Raw genomic sequence first — 20,728 nt, 5'->3', positions numbered from 1 at the left:
CAAGGTCTGCATAGAAGGTTAGTTAAGATTCAGTCGCTAGGTATACATGGTGAGGTAGTAAATTGGATTAGACGTTGGCTCAATGGGAGAAACCAGAGAGTGGTAGTGGAGTGGTGTGCCACAGGGATCAGTGCTGGGTCTATTGTTTTTTGTCATCAATATCAATTATCTGGATTATAATGTGGTAAACTGGATCAGCAAATTTGCTAATGATACAAAGATTGGAGGTGTAGTGGACAGTGAGGTAGGTGTTCAAAGTTTGCAGAGGGATTTGGACCAGCTGGATAAATGGGCTGACAAATGGCAGATGAAGTTTAATGCAGACAAGTGTGAGGTATTGCACTTTGGAAGGACAAACCAAGGTAGAACATACAAGGTAAATGGTAGGACGCTGAGGAGTGCAGTAGAACAGAGGGATCTGGGAATACAGATACATAATTCCCTAAACATGACATCACAGGTAGATAGGGTTGTAAAGAGAGCTTTTGGCACATTGGCCTTTCTAAATCAAAGTATTGAGTATAAGAGTTGGAATGTAAATGGTGAGGTTGTATAAGACATTGGTGAGGCCAAATTTGGAGTATTGTGTGCAGTTTTGGCCACCTAATTACACCAAGGATATTATTAAGGTTGAAAGATTGCAGAGAAGGTTTACAAGGATGTTGCCGGGACTTGAGAAACTGAGTTACAGAGGAAGGTTGAATAGGTTAGGACTTTATTCCCTGGAGCATAGAATGAGGGGAGATTTGACAGAGGTGTATAAAATTATCATGGGTATAGATAGAGTGAATGCAAGCAAGCTTTTTCCACTGAGGCTAGGGGAGAAAAAAACCAGAGGACACCGGTTAAGGGTGAAGGGGGAAAAGTTTAAAGGGAACGTTAGAGTGAGCTTCTTCATATAGAGCAGTGGGAGTGTGGAATGAGCTGCCAGATGAAGCATTGAATGCAGGCTCACTTTTAACATTTAGGAAAAACTTGGACAGGTACACAGATGAGAGGGGTATAGAGGGATGTGTTCTAGGTGTAGGTCAGTGGGACTCGGCAGAAAACTGTTTCAGCACAGCCAAGAACAGCCAAAAGGCCTGTTTCTGTGCTGTAATGTTATATGCTTCTAAGGCAGGAAAATGGGATTGTAAGGGATAATAAATCAGCCATGATGGAATCGTGGAGCAGAGTCAATAGGCCAATTAGTCTAATTCTACTCCTGTGTTTTATGGTCTTGTGGTCTTAACACCTGGATTCCCAGGATACATTCAGTGTTCTTCCCTGCCTCCTGGAGAGGGGTCTGTTCCAGTGCCCTGAACAGAAAACCAATTTGAAGCATTCTACCTGACACCAAGAATGAAGTTAAATAGACAACGGTGAGGATTACTGTAAACAACAACACACACAAAATGCTGGTGGAACACAGCAGGCCAAGCAGCATCTATAGGAGAAGCACTGTCAACGTTTTGGGCCGAGACCCTTCGTCAGTCCTGACTTTGAAAATATAATAAAGAGGAATACAAGGTGATCAACCCTGCGAGAAAAAAACAAGTAGCAGAGTAGCTTCTGAATAGTGAGGGAATTGAAAGATGTTGGTGTTCGGATGGACCCTAGCGTCCTTGTACATCAATAACTGAAAGTTAACCTGCAGACTCAACAGAAACGAAGAAGGCAGATGGTACGTTGGTTGGATTTCAGTATGAATGAGATCAGAGACATGGTGCTGTGATTACACAGATCCCCGGTGAAGGAACTGAGTGATCTGGAGTCAGTGTGAAAAAGATGCTGAGGTAACAGATCTACAGCAGGACCAGATGAACTTACCGAGTGCTTCACAATTTCAGCCCACTCGGGCGCCACAGCGTACTCTGGGTTTGCATCCAGCCACCTTGCCAGCTCCTTCATCAGTGGGGCCATGGCACCTCCCAGCTGAGTGGGCACAAAGTAAACTGAAGCTGTGTAATGGTATTTGTACATTCCTCTGCCCACACCCTCCCCCATACAACCTGCACTGATTCCCCTCATACTGACAACCCTCCCTCACTTTAACTAATACCTCCCCCACTGTGACCGACCCCCACCCACTCCCCCAAACACACCCCACTGTGACCGACCCCCCCACCCACTCCCCCATACAAACACTCCCCACTGTGACTGACACCACCACCCACTCTCCCCACACACACAAGTACTCCCCACTGTGACCGACCCCCCCACCCACTCCCCCATGCACTCTGTGACTGAACCCCCAACCCACTCCCCCCATACAAACACTCCCTACTGTGACTGACCCCCCAACCCACTCCCCCCCATACAAATACTCCAGTGTTACTAAACCCCCCCCCACCCACTCCCCCATGCACTCTGACTGTGACTGTCCCCCCACCCACTACCCCCATACAAACACTCCCCACTGTGATTGAACCCCACCCACTCCCCCATACAAACACTCCCCACTGTGACTGACCCTCCACCCACTCCCCATTCAAACACTCCCCACTGTGACTGACCCTCCACCCACTCCCCCATACAAACACCCCCCACTGTGACTGACCCCCTACCCACTCCCCCATACATAAACATTCTGACTGTGACTGACCCCCGCCCACTCCCCCATACACAAACACTCCCCACTATGACTGACCCCCCACACCCCCATACAAACACTCCCTACTGACTGACCCCCCCCACCCACTCCCTACTGTGACTGACCCCCCACCCACACTCCTATACAGACATTCCCCACTGTGACTGACCCCCCCACCCACTCTCCTATACAAACACTCCCCACTGTGACTGAACCTCCACCCACACCCCCATACAAACACTCCCCACTGTGACTGACCCCCCACCCACTCCCCCATACAAACACTCCCCACTGTGACTGACCCCCCCACCCACTCTCCTATACAGACATTCCCCACTGTGACAGAGCCCACCTGCCCACTCCCTCATACACCCACTCCCACTGTGACAGAGCCCACCTGCCCACTCCCTCATACACCCACTCCCACTGTGACTGATCCTATCCACAGAGACAGGAACCCATTTCCATTGATTCCCATTCCACAACACTCCTCGCAGTGACCAAGCCTTCACCATTCTGTGCTGTCATGCTATAACACTATAAGCGAATACCACCTCACCCCCCTCCCACTTTATGACTGCCACCCACCTCGTGCCACACTGTGAGCAAAGTAAATCTCAACAGTGTGATACTCCCTCAGTACTATGCAACCATTTATTTTAGAAGCAGGAGGCTACATAAGGAAGGAATAGGTCTTCAAAGGAACCAGAAGGCTGAGCAATGAATGCAGTCAGAGAGAATATCACATGATCCTAAATGAATACTTCTGATCAAGGGAGAAACTAGAGAGTAAGTGGATATCCTAGAACACACCTGTATCCAGGAGGATGATGTATTGGAGCACATTAAGGTGGATAAGTCCCCAGGCCTGATGAGATCAAATGTCAGGATACTGAGTGAAGTGTTACAATGACCCGAAAGAATATTACTGAGGCTCTGATGAATATTTTTATATCTCTGTTTGCTACAGTGTAGATGAAGACTGGAGAATTGCTGATGCTTCCTTGTTCTACAAGTGCAGTAGGGATAAACTATAGACCAGTGGGCTTTCCATCAGGGGCAGGGACAGGATTTATGCTGATTAGGAGTCAGCCAGATGCAGGGAAGATCATGTCTTACATATCTTGATTGATGAAGGAAGAGTGTAAAGGACTTACAGTGGCTATAAAATGTATTCCCCCCCCTCCCCCCGGAAGTATTCAAGTGTTATTGTCTTACAACCCTAATCTGGCTTTTTTTGTCAGAAAATCAGAAAAGGACTCTTTCGTATCAAAGTGACAACAGATCTCTACAAAGCGATCTAAATTAATTAAAAATATAAAACACAAAATAATTGATGGCACAAGAATTCGCCCCCCCCCTTTAATATGACACACCAAATCATCACTGCTGCAGCCAACTGGGTTTAGAAGTCCCATAATTAGTGAAATGGAGATCACCTGTGTGCAGTCAAGGTATTTCAATTGATTGTAGTAAAAATACACCTGAATCTGGGAGACCCGACTGCTGGTGAGTCAGTATCCTGGCAAAAACTGCACAATGAAGACAAAAGAACACTCCATACAACTGTGCAAAAAGGTTATTGTAAAGCATGTCAGGAGGTGGATACAAGAAAATTTCTGAGTCACTGAATATCCCTTACAGCACAGTGAAATCAATCAAGAAATGGAAAGAATATGGCACAGCTGTAAATCTGCCTAGAGCAGGCCGTCCTCAAAAACTGAGTGACCATGCCAGAAAGGGATGAGTGAGGGAGGCCAGCACGAGACCTATGATAACTCTGGAGAAGTTACAAGCTTCAATGGCTGAGATGGAAGAGACTGTGCATACAACTGTCCCCCGAGTACTTCACCAATCACAGCTTTATGGCAGAGTGGCAAAGAGAAAGCCACTTTTGAAAAAACTAATGTGAAATCTCAGCTAGAGTTTGCCAGAGGGCATGTGGGAGACTCTGAAGTCAGCTGGAAGAAGGTTCTATGGTCTGATGAAACCAAAATTGAGTTTTCCAACCATCAGACTGAACACTGTTTGGTGTAAGCCAAACACCACACATCAAAAACACACCATCCCCTACCATGAAGCACGGTGGTGGCTGCATCAAGCTGTGGGGATGCTTCACTGCAACAGGCCCTGGAAGACTTGTGAGGGTAGAGGGTAAAATTTATGCAGCAAAATGCAGGGAATTCCTGGAGGAAAACCTGATGCAAGAGAATGTGAAAGAAGTTTTTTCCCCCCAGCAAGACAATGACTCCAAGCATAAAGCCAAAGCTTCACAGGACTGTCTTTAAAAACAACAGTTAATGACCTGGAATGGCCAAGTCAGAGTCCAGACCTCAATCCAATTGAGAATTTGTGAATGGACCTTAAAAGGGCTGTTCACTCACAATCCCCATGCAATTTAACAGAGCTTGAGCAGTTTTCTGAAGAAGAATGGGGAAAGATTGCAGTGTCTAGATGTGCAAAGCTGATAGAGACCTATCCACACAAACTCAAGGCTGTAATTGCTGTCAAAGGTGCATCTACTAAATACTGACTTGAAGGAGGTGATTAATTATGAAATCAATTATTTTGTGTTTAATTATTGTAATAAACAGACCAATTTGTAGAAATCTGTTTTCTCTTTGACATGAACAAGTCTTTTCTGTTAATCAGTGTCAAAAAAGCCAAATTAAATCCATTGTGGTTCAATGTTGTAAAACAATAAAATATGAAAATTACCAAGGGGGTGAATACTTTTTATAGGCACTGTAGGTAAGGCTTTTGACAAACTACTACATGGTCAGCTGGCCCTTGGTTAAGGCACAAGAGGCCCGTGCTATATTGGAAATCTGGTTGCCAAATTGGCTTTGTGATAGGAAGTAGAGGACAGGTGCTTTTCAGATGGATAGTGTACGGTAGGGATCAGTGTGGGACTTGAATCAGCTGGGAAATTTGACACACATGTTACAAATGGAATTTAATCCAGAAGTGTGAAATAATCCACTTTGGTATGTCTGCTGGGTGATAAGAGAGGGAGTTGAGGTGTGTTGACAGTAGAGTACAAGTCCATAGCTTCCTTGAAGTGACAACAGATTGAGGTATTGAGTACCAGAGTTGTGATACCACGTTACTGCTGTGAAAACATTGGTTAGACTGAGACCACGCTCCCATTCGCCACACTGCAAGGGAAATGTGATAGCAATAGGGAGAGTGCAAGGGAGATTCACCAGGAGGGAGGAGTGAGTTTGGCAGACCTGTCAGGGGAGGGGAGGGAAGGAAGGGGTGTGTGTAAGTGATGCACCATCAATAACTCTCTCTGAGACGTAAAGGCGAGATATTGGCTTCTATTGACTGGAAGAAGGAACAAGCAGTGGTTGACCACCATACTACATCCTGGAGACAGAGAGGCCCAGCTCAGACCTCAATCGCCTTTATACAGGGGTCTGTGGGAGGAGCCACAGGAGCAGTCAGCAGGGGGCGTGTCCAGACAGGTATATGTAGTTCACCACATTAAGGACCTGTGAGGGAGGGTTTCATGTGCCCTTTCAGTCCACCACTCATTTTGTATGGCCTGTATGCCTTTTGCACTTTCCTCCGAGCTGCCTGCCAGTGCTGTCTGATGCTGATGGATGATGGGTTATCTAAAGTTGCCCAGTGTGCTTTGTGCACATCCTTAAGTAAGTTGTGGATGGTATCTGAGTTATCGTCAAACCAGTCTTGGTGGTTTCTGCTCTTATGGCTGATGGATTGGGCTGCTGCCTCATAGAGTGCAGAGTTGATATAGGTCCACTGTTGTTCCATGGTATTTTCTGAACTCAGACAAGCTTCCAGCTCCCTTAGTTTCTCAGCTAGAATGCATCAAAACTCACTTCTTGCTTCTGTGTTTCTCAGGTAGTTGCAATTTATTGGGCTTTTGCAGCTGCAAGAGGGAACGCACTTTCATATGCAGCTTGGCCACAATCAGTTCAGCACTGCACCTCTCATGGCATGGGTGATGAGAACATCCTTGATGTCACCACGTCTCACAATGATGAAGACGATCATGTCGAACATGAAATCCAGTCCTTTACCAATAATAAATGACATGCATAATTTTTACAATGCTGTCAAAACCATCTACGGCCCAATAAATCAATGTGTTACTCCCCTGAAAACAACAGATGGTCAAACACTTCTGAAGAATCAGAATACCATTCTGCTGAGGTGGGCTGAGGATTTTAATACCCTGCTTAATCAGGATTCTGACGCAGACCCTACCATCCTGGACGAACTGCCTGAACGTCCTCCTATCCACGACCTCAGTCTACCACCAACTTCCAGGAGGTTCTATCAGCTGTCCATTCCCTTAAGAACAATAAGTCCTCTGGCACTGACAATATCCCTGCTGAGTTACTAAAGAACAGAGGGTACATGTGTATGCGCACCCTCTACCAGTACATCATCAAGGCCTGGACTGACGAGAACATCCCACAGCAATAGAGAAATGCAAATGTCGTTGTAATTTATAAGAACAAGGGTGACAAGGCCGTCTGCAGCAATAGTAGGGACATATCACTCCTTCCTGTTGCTGGAAAGGTCCTGGCTAAGGTGATGCTTCAGAGGCTTATCAGCAACATCACCGAGTTAATGCTGCCTGAATCGCAGTGTGGATTTAGGAAGAACAGGAGCACGATTGACATGATTTTCACAGCCCGGCAGTTTCAGGAAAAGTGCTGGGTGCAACATTGAGACCTGTTTATGGCCTTTGTCGACCTCTCCAAAGCATTCGACACTGTGCAAAGAGAGCTCTCATGAGATGTCCTCCTCAGGTTTGGCTGCCCCAATAAATTTGTTAACATCCTCTGCCAGTTCCACGATGGGATGACTGCTCGAGTGACCATAGGAGGACAAGACTCCGAGCCCTTCCTTGTATGCACAGGAGTGAGGCAGGGGTGTGTGCTAGCGCCAGGGCTGTTTAACATCTTCCTCTATGTGTTACCAAGCTTCTCCACAATGAGATTGAGGATAGCAGTGTGTGGCAGTGGACATCAGATTAGATGGCAACCTATTTAACATAAGGAAGCTCCACGCAACCACCAAACTCCATAGAGAACGGGTCCTGGAGCTGCAGTATGCAGACGACTGTGCTCTTGTGGCCCATACTCCGGAGGACCTTCAGACTGTTCTTGCTGTGGCAGTGAGAGCGTACAGCAGTATGGGGCTGACCGTCAATACCACCAAGACAGAAGTGGTTTGCCAATGGAGTACTAGTGTCCCACCCACCCTACCTGCCTTCACTGTTGGTGATGAAAAGCTGTCAGTAGTGTCATCTTTCAAATATCTGGGGAGCATTCTCTCTGAGGATAGCGGCATTGACAACGACATCCAGAGCCGCATTAAACAGGCATCAGCTGCCTTCCGGAGACTTTGGTGTAGAGTCTTTCAGAAGAGGAACCTTAGTCCCTCCACAAAAGTCGCTCTATACCGAGCGGTCTGTGTCACCTCCCTCCTTTATGGCTGTGAAGCTTGGGTAATCTACAGCCGTCACATCAAGTACTTGGAGCGCTCCCACATAAGCTGCCTTCAGTGCATCTTGGGAATTACCTGGCGTGAGCGGGAGTCTCACACTGAAATACTTGTAAAAACCAACTGCAGAAGTATTGAGGCCATGATCACCCAGCGTCAGCTGCAGTGGCTGGGGCATATGATAAGGATGCCCCCATGTCGGCTACTCCACAGAGTGTTATACAGCCAGCTACATCATGGCCTACGTTCAGCTGGAGGGCCGAAGAAGCGCTATAAGGATCAGATGAAGAATGCTTTATGGAAGTGCAAGATCAGACCTAAGGACCTGGAGGATGTTGCTGCTGACTGAAACACTTCGCAACAGCTGTGTAGGGACGGGGTTCGTATTCTGGAGATGGAAAGATCAACCAGAAGACAGCAGAAGAGAGCCAGGAGAAATGCAGCCATGGCTGCCATCACTACCACATATACATGTCCCACTTGCAATAGAACTTGTGCGTCCAGGATAGGACGGTATAGTCAAAGAACATAGAACAGTACAGGCCCTTCGGCCCACTATGTTGTGCCGACCCCCAAACCCTGCCTCCCATATAACCCTCTACCTTAAATTCTTCCATATATCTGTCTAGTAGTCTCTTAAACTTCACTAGTGTATCTGCCTCCACCACTGACTCAGGCAGTGCATTCCACGCACCAACCACTCTGAGTGAAAAACTTTCCTCTAATATCCCCCTTGAACTTCCCTCCCCTTACCTTAAAGCCATGTCCTCTTGTACTGAGCAGTGGTGCCCTGGGGAAGAGTTGCTGGCTGTCCACTCTGTCTATTCCTCTTAATATCTTATACATCTCTATCATGTCTCCTCTCATCCTTCTTCTCTCCAAAGAGTAAAGCCCTAGCTCCCTTAATCTCTGATCATAATCCATACTCTCTAAACCAGGCAGCATCCTGGTAAATCTCCTCTGTACCCTTTCCAATGCTTCCACATCCTTCCTATACTGAGGTGACCAGAACTGGACACAGTACTCCAAATGTGGCCTAACTAGAGTTTTATAGAGCTGCATCATTACATCACGTCTCTTAAACTCTATCCCTCGACTTATGAAAGCTAACACCCCATAAGCTTTCTTAACTACCCTATCTATCTGTGAGGCAACTTTCAGGGATCTGTGGACATGTACCCCCAGATCCCTCTGCTCCTCCACACTACCAAGTATCCCGCCATTTACTTTATACTCTGCCTTGGAGTTTGTCCTTCCAAAGTGTACCACCTCACACTTCTCCGGGTTGAACTCCATCTGCCACTTCTCAGCCCACTTCTGCATCCTATCAATGTCTCTCTGCAATCTTTGACAATCCTCTGCACTATCTACACCACCACCAACCTTTGTGTTGTCTGCAAACTTGCCAACCCACCCTTCTACCCCCACATCCAGGTTGTTTATAAAAATCACAAAAAATAGAGGTCCCAGCACAGATCCTTGTGGGACACCACTAGTCACAACCCTCCAATCTGAATGTACTCCCTCCACCACGACCCTCTGCCTTCTGCTGGCAAGCCAATTCTGAATCCACCTGGCCAAACTTCCCTGGAACCCATGCCTTCTGATTTTCTGAATAAGCCTACCGTGTGGAACCTTGTCAAATGCCTTACTAAGATCCATGTAGATCACATTCACTGCACTACCCTCATCAAAGATCTCACCGTTAAAGGAGTAGATGTTGTCATCGGAAATTTGATGAACAACCTAAGAAGAGGGAGAGTTGAAAGTGACAAACTTGTGGGGGGAGGGAGGGGTGAGTGTGACAGACCTGTGGGGGGAGGGAGGGGTGAGTGTGACAGTCCTGTGGGCAGAGGGAGGGAGGGGTGAGTGTGAGGGACCTGTGGGGGGCGGGGGAGGGAGGGGTGAGTGTGACGGACCTGTGGGGGGGAGGGAGGGGTGAGTGTGACAGACCTGTGGGGGGAGGGAGGGGTGAGTGTGACAGACCTGTGGGGGGAGAGGAGAGGGTGAGTGAGACAGTCCTGTGGGCAGAGGGAGGGAGGGGTGAGTGTGAGGGACCTGTGGGGGGAGGGAGGGAGGGGTGAGTGAGACAGTCCTGTGGGGGGAGGGAGGGAGGGGTGAGTGTGACAGACCTGTGGGGGGAGGGAGGGAGGGGTGAGTGTGACGGACCTGTGGGGGGAGAGGAGAGGGTGAGTGAGACAGTCCTGTGGGCAGAGGGAGGGAGGGGTGAGTGTGAGGGACCTGTGGGGGGCGGGGGAGGGAGGGGTGAGTGTGAGGGACCTGTGGGGGGCGGGGGAGGGAGGGGTGAGTGTGACGGACCTGTGGGGGGGAGGGAGGGGTGAGTGTGACGGACCTGTGGGGGGCGGGGGAGGGAGGGGTGAGTGTGAGGGACCTGTGGGGGGCGGGGGAGGGAGGGGTGAGTGTGACGGACCTGTGGGGGGGAGGGAGGGGTGAGTGTGACGGACCTGTGGGGGGCGGGAGGGGTGAGTGTGACAGACCTGTGGGGGGAGAGGAGAGGGTGAGTGAGACAGTCCTGTGGGGGGAGGGAGGGGTGAGTGTGACAGACCTGTGGGGGGAGGGAGGGGTGAGTGTGACAGACCTGTGGGGGGAGGGAGGGGTGAGTGTGACAGACCTGTGGGGGGAGAGGAGAGGGTGAGTGAGACAGTCCTGTGGGCAGAGGGAGGGAGGGGTGAGTGTGAGGGACCTGTGGGGGGCGGGGGAGGGAGGGGTGAGTGTGACGGACCTGTGGGGGGGAGGGAGGGGTGAGTGTGACAGACCTGTGGGGGGAGGGAGGGAGGGGTGAGTGTGATGGACCTGTGGGGGAGGGAGAGTTGGGATAAGCTGGGTTTATTTTCACTGAAATATAGGAGGAGTAACCTTTTCAAACAGAGGTTGCTGAATATCTGTAATGAGCTGCCAGAGCAGTGGAATAGTATTTGAATAGGAAAGGCATGGACAGAAACAGGTCAACTGTGGCCAGCTGCCAGGCATTGCTGTTGGCATGTTTCAGTGCTGCATTGTTCTTGAATGTATTTATTACCTTATTTATTAGTATTATTATTTTGTTTTATTCTTTTTGTATTTGTACATTGGTTGTCATTATTTGTGTGCACTTCTTCATTCATTCTATTATATTACTTTGCATTTACTGTGAATGTCCACAAGAAAATGAGTCTTAGGACTGTATGAGGTCAGTTATGTACATTGATAATGTTTTATTTTACACTTCCCCTCTGCTACTCAAGGATTTGCCACAGAGCTGAATTCCCACCTCAGAGAGCCTCAGATTTTAGTTACAGAATCAAGCCCATCACTTGGAGTTCATTTACAGACCTTTATCCCCTCAGACTTACCTTCCTTCCACTTCCCTTATGAACAACAGGTACCCTTTCCTCCCCAGTCAGCGAATTGATGTCCAGTTTACTGGGGTCCTTGCAGCGATGCCTCCTCTGCTTCGGCCGCTCTGAAAGCCCATGTAAAATTGCAGTGCAATTCTGTCACAGAAATAGAACCATAAGATAGTTTCACCTTGTGATAGACAGGGTGGAAGGGAAGCTGTTGATTTGATAGCTTTCAGATCTCTCCTCCCCCTCTCTAAGATGATGACAATTTACAGATACCTGCTGCTCACTGGCAACACACAAGTGGCCATTGATCATGAAATGTATTCTGGACTCATAAGATTCATGACAATCACATCATTAGGATGCTGCACCTCAAGTATGAAGTTAGGAGATACATGCCTAACTCAATATTAGCCATCACTGCTTTGTCAAGGAATGTCACATCAGCAGTGTGTCACTTGGATGGAGTGTGGCTCCTACCAAAGCAGAGGTCCACCCAGAAGGTGGATATCACAGGGACATGAGCTACCTATGCATCTCAGGGACAGCATTGGCTGCAGCCACAGAAACAGCATACTCACAGGAGCCAGGTTGGACACATCCATGGTGTATGTGGGATGCTGCCTCAACCACTCAATCAGACTCTTGTTTTTCTCTTCTTCCTCATTTGCCAGTTGTTGCTTGCCCTGAGGGAGTTTAATCATCATACTGGCCATGTTGTCAGCCGAGTGAGCTGCCCCGGAAAAAAGCTGCTTCGATAGGCCTGTGTCCTTCATTAAAGAGAGAACCCTGAATGAGAATCACACAGCACAGAAAAGGCCAACGGGGCATGGGCCTGCCCTTCCGTGCCTGCTTGGGCTTTCGCAAACATCATGTGCTTAGTCCCACCACCCACCTTTCCTCCATAAGCAGCTGACTTACCATTCTCCAACATGAGAAGCTGCCTTTGAGAACCAGTTTCCAACTCAAATCTACAAATGAGGAGCAGGAATAGGCCTCTAAGCCCTTTATACCTGCCCTCCATTGAACATGGTCAAAAATGATCTGATTTTAAAGTTAATCATTTACCTGCCTGTCTTTCCATGGCATGGGATACATGTCATGCTCCCTTCTCACTGCTGCCATCAGGAAGGAGGAACAGAGCCTTAAGTTCCACACTACCAGGTTCAGAAACAATTATCACTCCTCAACCATCAGGCTCTTGAACCAAAGGGGGTAATTTCATGCACCTCAACACTAAAATAATTCCACAACCTATGCACTCAGCTTTAAGAACTCTGCAACTCATGTCCTCAATATTCATTACTTATTATTATTATCATCTTTTTTCTCTTTTATGCATTTGCAGTTTGTTATCTTGCACACTGGTTGTTTGTATTTGCTGTGTGCGTTTTCTATTATGTTTCTTTGTATTTACTGTGAATACCCGCAAGAAAATGAATTTCAGGATGGTATATGATGATATATGTACTTTGATATTTTACTTTAAATTTAAATCAGATGCATCGGTCATGATCTTTCAAGAATCACTTGATTCTGGCATGGTCCCAGAGGATTGGAAGATTGCAAATGTCACTCCACTCTTTAAGAAGTAAGGAAGGCAAAAGAATGGAAATTATAGACCAGTTAGCCTAACCTCAGTGGTTGGGAAAGTCTTTTAGTAAGGATGAGGTTTTGAGGTACTTGGAGACAAATGATAAAGTAAGTCAAAGTCAGCATGGTTTCTGTAAAGGGACAAATCTGCTTAGAGTTCTTCGAGAAAGTAACAAGTAGGGTGAACAAAGGAGAGGCACTGGATGTCATTTACTTGGATTTTCAGAATGCGGTTGATAAGGTGCCTCACATGAGGCTGCTTAACAAAGGAAAGATACTAGAATAGTTAGAGGAATGGCTGACAAGCAGGAAGCAGTGAGGGTGCCTTTTCTGGTTGGCTGCCGGTGACTAGTGGTGTTCCTTAGAGGGTCAGTATTGGGACCCCTGCTTTTCACATTATTTGTCAACGATTTAAACGATAGAATTGATGGCTTTGTGGCAAAGTTTGTGGATGATAGGTGGCGGGGCAGGTAGTGCTGAGGAGCAATGCGATTGCAGCAGGACTCAGACAAATTGGAAGAACGGGCAAAAAATTGGCAGATGCAATACAGTGTTGGGAAATGTATGATAATTCATTTTGGTAAAAGGAACAATAGTACAGACTATTTTCTAAATGGGGAGAAGGTTCAAACATCAGATGTACTGAAGGACTTATGAATCCTCATGCCTGACTCCCAAAAGGTTAATTTAGAGGTTGAGACTGTGGTAAAGAATGCAAATGCAATGTTGGCAGTTATTTTAAGGGGAAAATAATACAAAAGCAAGGAGATACTGCTGAGACTTTATAAGATACTAGTCAGGCCACACTTAAAAAGTATTGTCAACATTTTTGGGCCCCATATCTTAGAAGGGATGTCCTGTCATTGCAGGGAGTCCAGAGGAGGTTCATGAGGATGATTCCAGGAATGGGGTTAACATATGAGGAGTGTCTGATAGCTTTGGGCCTGTACTCACTGGAATTTTGAAGTATACAGGGGGATCTCATTGAAACCTACCAGCTGTTGAAAGGACCAGATAGGATGGATGTGGAGAGCACGTTTCCTTTGGTGGGGGTATCCAGAACTAGAGGACAGCCTCAAAACTGTGGCAACCTTTTAGAACAGAGGTAAGAAGCATTTTATTTTTAGCTGCAGAGTAGTAAATTTGTGGAATTCTCTGCCACATCCTGCAGTGGAGGCCAGGTCTGTGTGTGTATTTTAGACAGAAGTTGATTGCTTCCTGATCGGTCAGGGCATCAAAGGATATGGCAAGAAGGCAGGTGCATGGGGTTGAGTAGAATCTGGGATCAGCTCTGTTGAAATGGCATAGCAGACTCCATGGACTGAATGGCTGATAATTCTGCTCTCAAGTTTTATGGTCTTATTTTGAACCACTTTGCTTATTAAGACTGTATCTACTTTTGCCTAAAATATTCAGAGGCTATTGTTGGCAAATCACATCAACATTCAGTGAAAAACAAAAGTCACTCATCTCCACTCCAGATCTTCAGCCTCTGATTTTAAATGCATACCCTTTGCTTACTCAATGACTTTATTCAAACCTCTCATGTTGAAACCATTTATCAAACTTAGCAAACTCACAGCTAACACCTAGTTAAAGAACTAGGCTACGAATTAGTCCTGGAATGAGAACATCACTGCTGAGATTAGTATTTACTGTCCATCCCGACCTCAACTGTTGTAGTCCATCTGGTGAAACACTGCCACAGTGGTACTGGGAAAGGAGTTCCAGCGCACAGACCCAATAATAGTGTATTCTCCAGCCAGCGAGGTGGATGAACTGCAGAGAAATCTACAAGGTGCTGCTGCTTTTTGTCCTTGGGGGCAGAAACCAGAAGTTTGGGAGGAGCTGAGATAGAAAACTGCAGTACATTCCACAGAAGGCGCACACTGCAGCCACAGTGGAAATGTGGACCTCTCTCTCACAGGAACAGAGAGTAACTACAATCAATCATTTCAAATCTGATGCTGAACAGCTTTTTGCTAAATGAGGGTACAGAACCATGGCAGCTGGAGTTAATATAGAGATTGTTCATGATCTCACTAAATAGACTGAACAATCTCTCCTATTCTGGCGTGCAGATAGAGTATTGAAGATCTTCATGTATGTCAGTATCTTCCCCTCACACCAACCACCCTGTCTGTGGAAGCCTCTTTAGCCTTGTGTTGTGCTGTATTGACCTGCTGGTCTGAACTTGAATATCCTTTTCTCAATTTCTCCCACTGAAAACTGAAAATTCTTTTTGTTGCTTTAGACAACCCTCTTCCACTATTCCACCAAACCTGATGTCATTGCACATAAACTAATCATGCCACCATCCCAGTCTTTACATAGATGATACAGAGCAGTAGACCTGGCACCAATCTCTGCTACACAGCTTCAATCCAAAGAACCACTCTCCATCCCGTCCCACCAAATAAATGCTGTATTTGATTGGCTAGCTAACCCTTGATCCTGTGTGATCTAATCTCCCAAACAAACTTACCATATGGGACTTGTCAAAAGCCTTGCTAAAGTCCATGTATAAAATAGCTATTGCCCTGTCCTCATCAATTTTCTTCATCATATTTTCAAAAACTCAAGCAAATTTGTGACACATGAGTTTTCACACACGAAGCCTTGCTATCTTTAATCAGCGCTTGCTTTTTCAAATGCAGATGGAGCCGGTTTCTCAGAATCCCTTCCAATATACATCTCACCTCTAATGTTACACTCATCACTGTGCAGCCTCGGCCACCATACAGACTTCCAGTACCTCACCTGTAGCTAAGCAAGATGCAAATATCTCTGCCACAGTCTGCATAGTACCTTCCCTCATTTCCAATAACACCTTAGCATATAGTTGTCAGGTTTCAGGGATTTATCCACCTTTATACACTTCAAAAATGCTAGCACCTCCTCTTTTGCAATGGGGATTTGTTTCTAGGCATTCCATGCATGTGCAGAGAACAGAGGGATACGGGCCTTGAATAGGTCCATATAATTCAATTAGGTATTTAATTAATACCACACAACATCAGGGGTTGAAGGATCTGACCCGATGCTGGACTGTTCTAATCACTTCTAATTCTCAAATTCCCTAACTTTCACGACCTTCTCAAAGGTAAATAAATAATGTGATTTTATTAACCCTTCCCAGCTATTGCATTCCGTATCTCAGTTAATGCAGGTTCCTGTTCAAAATGCTTTCTTTACCTCTTTTAGGGATTCTTGGACATGAACAGCAAGGCCCCCCTTGACCTCAGCCCTTAGATCCTGTCATTTATCATGCCATTTCATGTTTTTCAGGACTAAATTTCACCTGCCACATCACTTTCCACCTTACCAACTGATCAATATAGTTAACATAGAACATTGAACATAGAACAGTACAGCACAGTACAGGCCATTCTGCCCACAATGTTCTGTCGACCCTTAAAACCTGCTTCCCATATATAACCACCCAACTTAAATTCCTCCATATACCTGTCTAGTAGTCTCTTAAACTTCACTAGTGTATCTGCCTCCACCACAGACTCAGGCAGTGCATTCCACGCACCAACCACTCTCTGAGTAAAAGACCTTCCTCTAATATTCCCCTTAAACTTTCCACCCCTCACCTTAAAGCCATGTCCTCTTGTACTGAGCAGTGGTGCCCTGGGGAAGAGGTGCTGGCTTTCCACTCTATCTATTCCTCTTAATATCTTGTATACCTCTATCATGTCTCCTCTCATCCTCCTTCTCTCCAAAGAGTAAAGCCCTAGCTCCCTTAATCTTTGATCATAATCCATACTCTCTAAACCAGGCAGCATCCTCTGTACCCTTTCCAATGTTTCCACATCCTTCCTACAGTGAGGCGACCAGAACTGGACACAGTATTCCAAGTGTGGCCTAACCAGAGTTTTATAGAGCCGCATCATTGCCTCGTGTCTCTTAAACTCTATCCCTCGACTTATGAAAGCTAACGTCCCATAAGCTTTCTTAACTACCCTATTTACCTGTGAGGTAACTTTCAGGGATCTGTGGACATGTACCCCCAGATCCCTCTGCTCCTCCACACTACCATGTATCCTGCCATTTACTTTGTACTCTGCCTTGGAGTTTGTCCTTCCAAAGTGTACAACCTCACACTTGTCCGGGTTGAACTGCATCTGCCACTACTCAGCCCACTTCTGCATCCTATCAATGTCTCTCTGCAATCTTCGACAATCCTCTACACTATCTACAACACCACTAACCTTTGTGTCATCTGCAAACTTGCCAACCTACCCTTCTAACCCCACATCCAGGTCATTAATAAAAATCACGAAAAGTAGGGGTCCCTCCAATCCTCCGGTACCATTCCCGTGGACAACCAGGACATAAAGATCCTAGCCGGAGGCTCAGCAATCTTTTCCCTCGCCTCGTGGAGCAGCCTGGGGAATATTCCGCCAGGCCCCGGGAACTTATCCATCCTAATGTATTTTAACAACTCCAACACTTCCTCTCCCTTAATATCAACATGCTCCAGAACTTCAACCTCACTCATATTGTCCTCACCATCATCAAGTTCCCTCTCATTGGTGAATACCGAAGAGAAGTATTCATTGAGGACCTCGCTCACTTCCACAGCCTCCAGGCACATCTTCCCACTTTTATCTCTAATCGGTTCTACCTTCACTCCTGTCGTCCTTTTGTTCTTCACATAATTGAAGAATGCCTTGGGGTTTTCCTTTACCCTACTCGCCAAGGCCTTCTCATGCCTTCTTTTTGCTCTCCTCAGCCCCTTCTTAAGCTCCTTTCTTGCTACCCTATATTCCTCAATAGACCCATCTGATCCTTGCTTCCTAAACCTCATGAATGCTGCCTTCTTCCACCTGACTAGATTTTCCAATTCACTTGTCACCCATGGTTCCTTCACCCTCCCATTCTTTATCTTCCTCACCAGGACAAATTTATCCCTAACATCCTGCAAGAAATCCCTGAACATCAACCACATGTCCATAGTACATTTCCCTGCAAAAACATCATCCCAATTCACACCCGCAGTTCTAGCCTTATAGTTTCATAATTTGCCCTTCCCAATTAAAAATTTTCCTGTCCTCTCTGATTCTATCCTTTTCCATAATGCTAAAGGCCACGGAGCGGTAGTCACTGTCCCCCAGATGCTCACCCACTGAGAGATCTGTGACCTGACCCAGTAACTACCCTCCATTATTAATTACACATATTTGTGTCATTTGTACAGTTACTAATCATACCTCTAACACTCACATCCAGATTATTAACATATGTAACAAACACTAAAGTGCCAACACTGATTCCTGAGATGCATTCCTAGTCACAGGTTTCCAACTGCAAAAGCTCTTAACCATCAATCTCTTCCTCCTATTATCAGGTCATTTTGGATCCAAACTGCCCAGAACCATGGAAATAAGAACAGGAGCAGGCTACTCAGTCACTCAAGCCTACCCTGCCATTCAAAGTTATTTTGGCTAATCTAGTTCAAGCCTCACTTCCACAATGCCCTCATTCCCAATCTTTAAAAAAAATCCAGCTATATTGCCTCTTTAAAATACTTGCCTCTACAACCCCGTCAGGTAGAGAATTCCAGAGAGTCACTGCCCTTTGCTAGAAGACCAGTCTCCAACGTTGGACCATGCCAAAGGTACATACTGACCATGCTGACCACCACTGATTAATCCCAGTCTGCACAAGTGCAGCTTAACCTTTCTCTGGGCTAATTCTCAATAAAATTAACTTTTAAGTATTTACTTTATAACTCTATGGTAGAGTATCAAGGAGTGTGGGAATACAAATCTGTAACTCCCTGAAAGTGATGTCACAGGTAGATAAGGTTGTAAAGAGAACTTTTGGCACATTGGCCTCATAAATCAAAGTATTAAGTGCAGGAGTTGGGATGTTATGTTGAAGTTGTATAAGACGTTGGTGAGGCCAAATTTGGAGTATTGCGTGCAGTTCTGGTCACCTACCTATAGGAAATATATCAATAAGAATAAAATAATGCCAAGAAAATTTTACAAGGATGTTGTTGGGACTTGAGGATCTGAGGAAAAGTTGAATAGGTTAGGTCTTTATTGCCTATGCTGCAGGAGATTTGAGGGGAGATTTCATAAAGGTATACAAAATTATGATAAGTATAGACAGGGTAAATGCAGGCAGGTTTTTTCCACCAAGGTTAGGTGAAACTACAACTAGAAGTCATGTGTTAAGGGTGAAAGGTGAAATGTTTAAAGGGAATCTGAGGGTGAATGTCTTCACTCAGAGAATGGTGACAGCGTGGAATGAGCTGCCAGCAGAAGTGGATGGAGGTTCAATTTCAACACTTAAGAGAAATTTGGCTAAGTACATAGTTGGGAGGGGTATGTCCTGGTGTGGTTTGATGGGACTAGGCAGAGGAATGGTTTGGCATGGACCAGATGGGCTAAAGAGCTTGTATCTGGATCTGTGATGTATTCTATGACAATCAGCCTGCCTGAACCATGCCCTTCACTCCCATGTGGGCCGAAGGGCCTGTAATGTGCTGTACTATTCTATGTTCTATGTAAGCCTTGCAGTGGTCAGAAGATTTGAGATGTGGAATATCTCAGCAAGCAGCAACATCTCCAAACACCAGAGGGAGCTCAGATACACTAAAACAAGGGATGCTATAGGGAGGAGAAGTTGGTACAGGGATACTCATAATGGGATAGTGAAAGAGTGAATGTTACCGCCAAAGGACTGAAGAAATGATTTGGAATGTATTCACAACACTGTTTTTGTTTGTAATTGTTCCATGGGGTTCAGGTTTCTTAATCTAACACATCTCAAACTCTTTAAGCAAAGGGGAGAGATACTATGCAGTGCTTTATGTAATCACAGGCTGCTGAGGACAAGGCTGCTTCCTTGTGCTACTGGTTCTTGTGGCTAAGCCCTACTGAGCAGACTGTTCTTCACCTACCAGATTCTCTGGCTTTTTCTCCTTCATGAAGAGGATATCAACACCTTCAACATTCTTTCGTCGCCCTCTCCTCCTCCTCGATGAGTCATCTCCTCTACAGGTGCCGTTTATCACCTGTCCTGTGACTGGATGGACGAGGCCTGCCTGCAGGATACCGGCCATGTCCGCCCTGAAAGCAGTCGAGGGGTCCAGTGAGCCCAACTTCGGGGTGCTTGTACTAATAATGACTGGCACAGAGCCAGGCGCCTCTTCAGATGCCTTTGAAAGGTCCATGGCAGTTTCCTGCCACCCATTGAAAATTATAGGAGAGCGAGTGAGAACAGGGACAGCCTCCTCCTGGCTCTTCCTCTTTGCACCTCGATCTGTCTCAAACTCGTATTTCCGCCTTCTCCTCCTCTGATCCCTCGGGAACGTTAATGCAAGTAAGCTCTCCTGCTATCCAAATAGAATTGCAATGTGTCAGCAACACTCATGACAATCTTAGAGAGAATAAAACCCTACAGCAGTTGTACACACACCAGAAGAGATGTAACCCACTTCACAGTAGATACTGACATGGTACATGTCAAGGAAATGCATCGACCGTTTCTAGCAAGGCAGATTCTAGACACCTACCCCTGCCATTACTGCCAAGTCCCCAACCATTATTGTCCAAGAGGGGCACCAGCAAGGAGGAACTTAACTGGGTCAGCCACACAGAAGCAGTGGCTCTGAAAACAGGTCCAATGGTTGTATAGCCTGTAGTGTGTGACTCACCTCCCCATTTCTAACAGTTATAAATTACCAGTCAGGAGTATAATAAAATATTCCCCACTT

At 46.2% G+C, this 20,728-nt stretch overlaps 1 protein-coding gene across 7 annotated transcripts in view; it reads right to left on the bottom strand.

The window, feature by feature from the left end:
- chd6 (chromodomain helicase DNA binding protein 6) overlaps positions 1–20,728 on the bottom strand; it is a 338,589-nt gene that overhangs the window by 13,961 nt on the left and 303,900 nt on the right. For 5 of the 7 annotated variants that reach the window (XM_059981079.1, XM_059981076.1, XM_059981081.1 and 2 more), the window contains 4 exons: positions 19,913–20,347; positions 11,982–12,170; positions 11,410–11,550; positions 1,810–1,914 (listed from right to left, as the gene is read on the bottom strand). In XM_059981079.1, the coding sequence (XP_059837062.1) occupies positions 1,810–1,914; positions 11,410–11,550; positions 11,982–12,170; positions 19,913–20,347 (870 nt within the window). The remainder of the gene's footprint in view (positions 1–1,809; positions 1,915–11,409; positions 11,551–11,981; positions 12,171–19,912; positions 20,348–20,728) is intronic. The other 2 variants (XM_059981077.1, XM_059981082.1) reach the window with 2 other exon arrangements.

The sequence above is a fragment of the Hypanus sabinus genome, chromosome 9, assembly GCF_030144855.1.
Source record: "Hypanus sabinus isolate sHypSab1 chromosome 9, sHypSab1.hap1, whole genome shotgun sequence".
Lineage (NCBI taxonomy): Eukaryota > Metazoa > Chordata > Chondrichthyes > Myliobatiformes > Dasyatidae > Hypanus > Hypanus sabinus.
The sequence above is the reverse complement of the archived record's forward strand: the minus strand, read 5'-3'. Positions and strand labels throughout refer to the sequence as shown.